The 2,799-nt window shown below is 33.4% G+C and overlaps 1 protein-coding gene across 1 annotated transcript; it reads right to left on the bottom strand.

Moving 5' to 3' along the window:
- Positions 1-588: 588 nt before the first annotated feature.
- Positions 589-2,547, bottom strand: LOC131036721 (protein HOTHEAD-like). Its single transcript, XM_059208593.1, has 5 exons — positions 2,415-2,547; positions 1,957-2,299; positions 1,695-1,909; positions 728-1,553; positions 589-631 (listed from the first exon to the last, which is right to left on the bottom strand). The coding sequence occupies exons 1-5, from the start codon at positions 2,509-2,511 to the stop codon at positions 589-591; spliced, it is 1,524 nt and encodes a 507-aa protein (XP_059064576.1). The 5' UTR covers positions 2,512-2,547.
- Between the last annotated feature and the right edge of the window lie 252 nt (positions 2,548-2,799).

Genomic DNA, 2,799 nt, shown 5'->3' with positions numbered 1-2,799 from the left:
GTTTATCTATTACAAGATTCAATTATTAAAGCCAAATTTTAGATTTTCTAATATTGAACAATTAAATGGTAACAATTATATTAATTAGAATTAAAATTAATTTTGTTTTACATTAAGTAATATACTTTTTTAAATATTTGGTCTTCAATTCTAATAGAAAAATAGTCATATTTTTGTAAACCATCAATGCATGTCTAACAATGAATAAATTTGCAGGTAATTCTTATTTTTAAATAATAGATTTCATATTAGAAGTCGATAAATTAAATAGATAGCCATACATTTAATGCACACTACAAAACATATATCCTATACACATGAATTTTATATATATATATATATAGTTAGGAATAGTTGAATAGTAAATATTGTAATACAACTTGAAATCATCAAACCTTGTCACTAAAGAAGTGCATTGATATTCCACAACACTATAAATTTTATTGTTATCAATTCATAATATAAGTATAAATTACATCATGATTATTTATGTAATCTAGAATTTCACCACAAATGGTATTATTTTGTTGGATAATGTAAGAATACAATATAACATATTTTTTGAAGAAATTTTAATTTATTGTGTTTTTAATTTTGCATGTGTTCTTGGAGGATGCGAAGACCCGTGTACCTGCATACATTACAAAAAAAACAAGAGTGTCATTAAAATAATAGATTAAAAAATTTCCATAATAATATAGCCTACATTAATCAACAAGGAAACTACCTTCCAAGCATCATAGTAGTGGCTTGAGGATTTGTCCCTGGACTATCCTTGTAAATAGAATTGTCAACAATCCTTAGATTATCAATGCCTTTGACACAATACCTTTGATCAATAACAAGGTCAACTTGACATCCTCCATGATAATGCCATATTGATGCTAGTGTATCTTTGCAAAACTTGGCCAAGGCATCATTGTCTGATGGATTTTCTGGCAGTGCCGATCCACTAAATCGAAGCATCTTTGTGTTTCCACTAACATTAAATGCATACTCTTGAATAGAAGATGTCATGCTAATATGAGACAATGTCTTCACACCAACCATACATTCTTGTAGATCTAAAGGATTAGAAAAATAATTATATCTTACATAAGGAGTATCTAGGGGATCTTTGCTTCTAAGCCACAGCTCACCCCTTGATAAGGGATATGCCACTTTACTAAATATTGCACCTAAATATTGTTTATGAGTGGCATTTATTTCTCTGAAATAGCTAGTAGGCTCAATGTAAATGTTTGACTTGTCTATTATACCTACAACCTGTATGTTACCAAATTCCAATGGTTTAGGAGATTCGATGACAACTGTTGAACGAGGTGGATCTTGAACCCCTTTCCCTACTGATTTCAGATCTAAATGCACAGTAATATTCAATTTTTCTAACTCATCTGATGGGCCTATTCCACTTAATAGTAGAAGTTGGGGGCTACCTATGGGTCCTGCGGACAAAATAACCTCACTCAGATCTGATGATTTGTTGGCTGATACTTGATAAGACTTGCCATCGGTGCTACTGATGAAGTCGACACCACTGGCTTTCAGCTTCCCTGCAACATTATTCACAATCTAACAATCAAAACCTATAGAAATAATAAAAATCAGAGAGCTTGTAATATAATTTTTGCTTTTAATTTAAACTGAAATAAGAAAGATATGGATATATATAGGATACAGAATGTACAACGTACCTGTTGAGGAATCAAAGAGGATTCTGCTGGCTGTAGCATTCAGAAGAACTACAATGTTATCTGGATTTGCATAGTGTAAGAGATCTGCAGCTGTGTGTCTACTACCTTTCTTATCAAAAATTGTAGCACTTATCTTGGTGCCTGCCAAATTATCCAGAGTATACCCATGATAAGGAAGCACCCCAGCTTCCAAAAGTCCATCCCGGACCGCAGAACTCCAAACAAAAAGCTTGTCTGGTTTGAAAGCATTCAATCTCTCCACCGAATATATTGAAGGCTTGCCCTGCTGTAGAAGCCAGCATTGACGGATGTTCCACCTCCCAGAACCCTTCCCCTTGTCGTCTGCACCCCATCTTCTGTCACAAATCCCTCAAGTTCATAGGGATAATCACTGGCGTTGCCAAAAACCTTGAAAAAGTCTTTATTGTCTGCAGTGACGGGATTTCCATAGGGAGAGCCTCCCCTCTCCAATACCAAAACAGAATAATTCTGTGACAGTGTTGCTGCAAGAGGACATCCAGCTGTACCTCCTCCAGCGATAATGTAATCATACTTTCTCGCAGCAGCCTTTTCAGCATCTGCTGTCATAAATGAATATGGATATTCTACGGACATCAACAACATAGATGTTACATATGGAAAATAAATGATCAATTTTCTTATCTGTATTTCTCTAGAGAAAAATAGAATTGAAACAAAAGATTTAGCAAATATAATGACCTAAGTTCTGCGTTGCCTCCACTGGACAAAACAGGTGATGATGATTCGTAAGTAAAAGCAGACATGAAATTAAAAAGAATAGGATCCCCATCCTCATTTATAATCAAACTTCTTTTAGATATTTGAATTTGAAATCAATCCAACTGATGAAGGTTAATGAATTGAGTTGAAATATGGCTGAATTTATAGATGATCCCCAATTACGATGGCTGTCGTTCTACTTTTCGTGTCAATTCACAACACTATTCCGATTGGGGAAGGTGAACAAATACAGGTCATCAATGTTTTTGCTCACGGTATTCCTAAATATTATCCTATTTAATAGACAAAGGTAAATGAAAATAAGATAATTATTATAAATTAAAATAAAAAAATTAACCCAATA

The sequence above is a fragment of the Cryptomeria japonica genome, chromosome 7 (genome assembly GCF_030272615.1).
Source record: "Cryptomeria japonica chromosome 7, Sugi_1.0, whole genome shotgun sequence".
In the NCBI taxonomy this organism is placed as follows: Eukaryota; Viridiplantae; Streptophyta; class Pinopsida; order Cupressales; family Cupressaceae; genus Cryptomeria; species Cryptomeria japonica.
The sequence above is the reverse complement of the archived record's forward strand: the minus strand, read 5'-3'. Positions and strand labels throughout refer to the sequence as shown.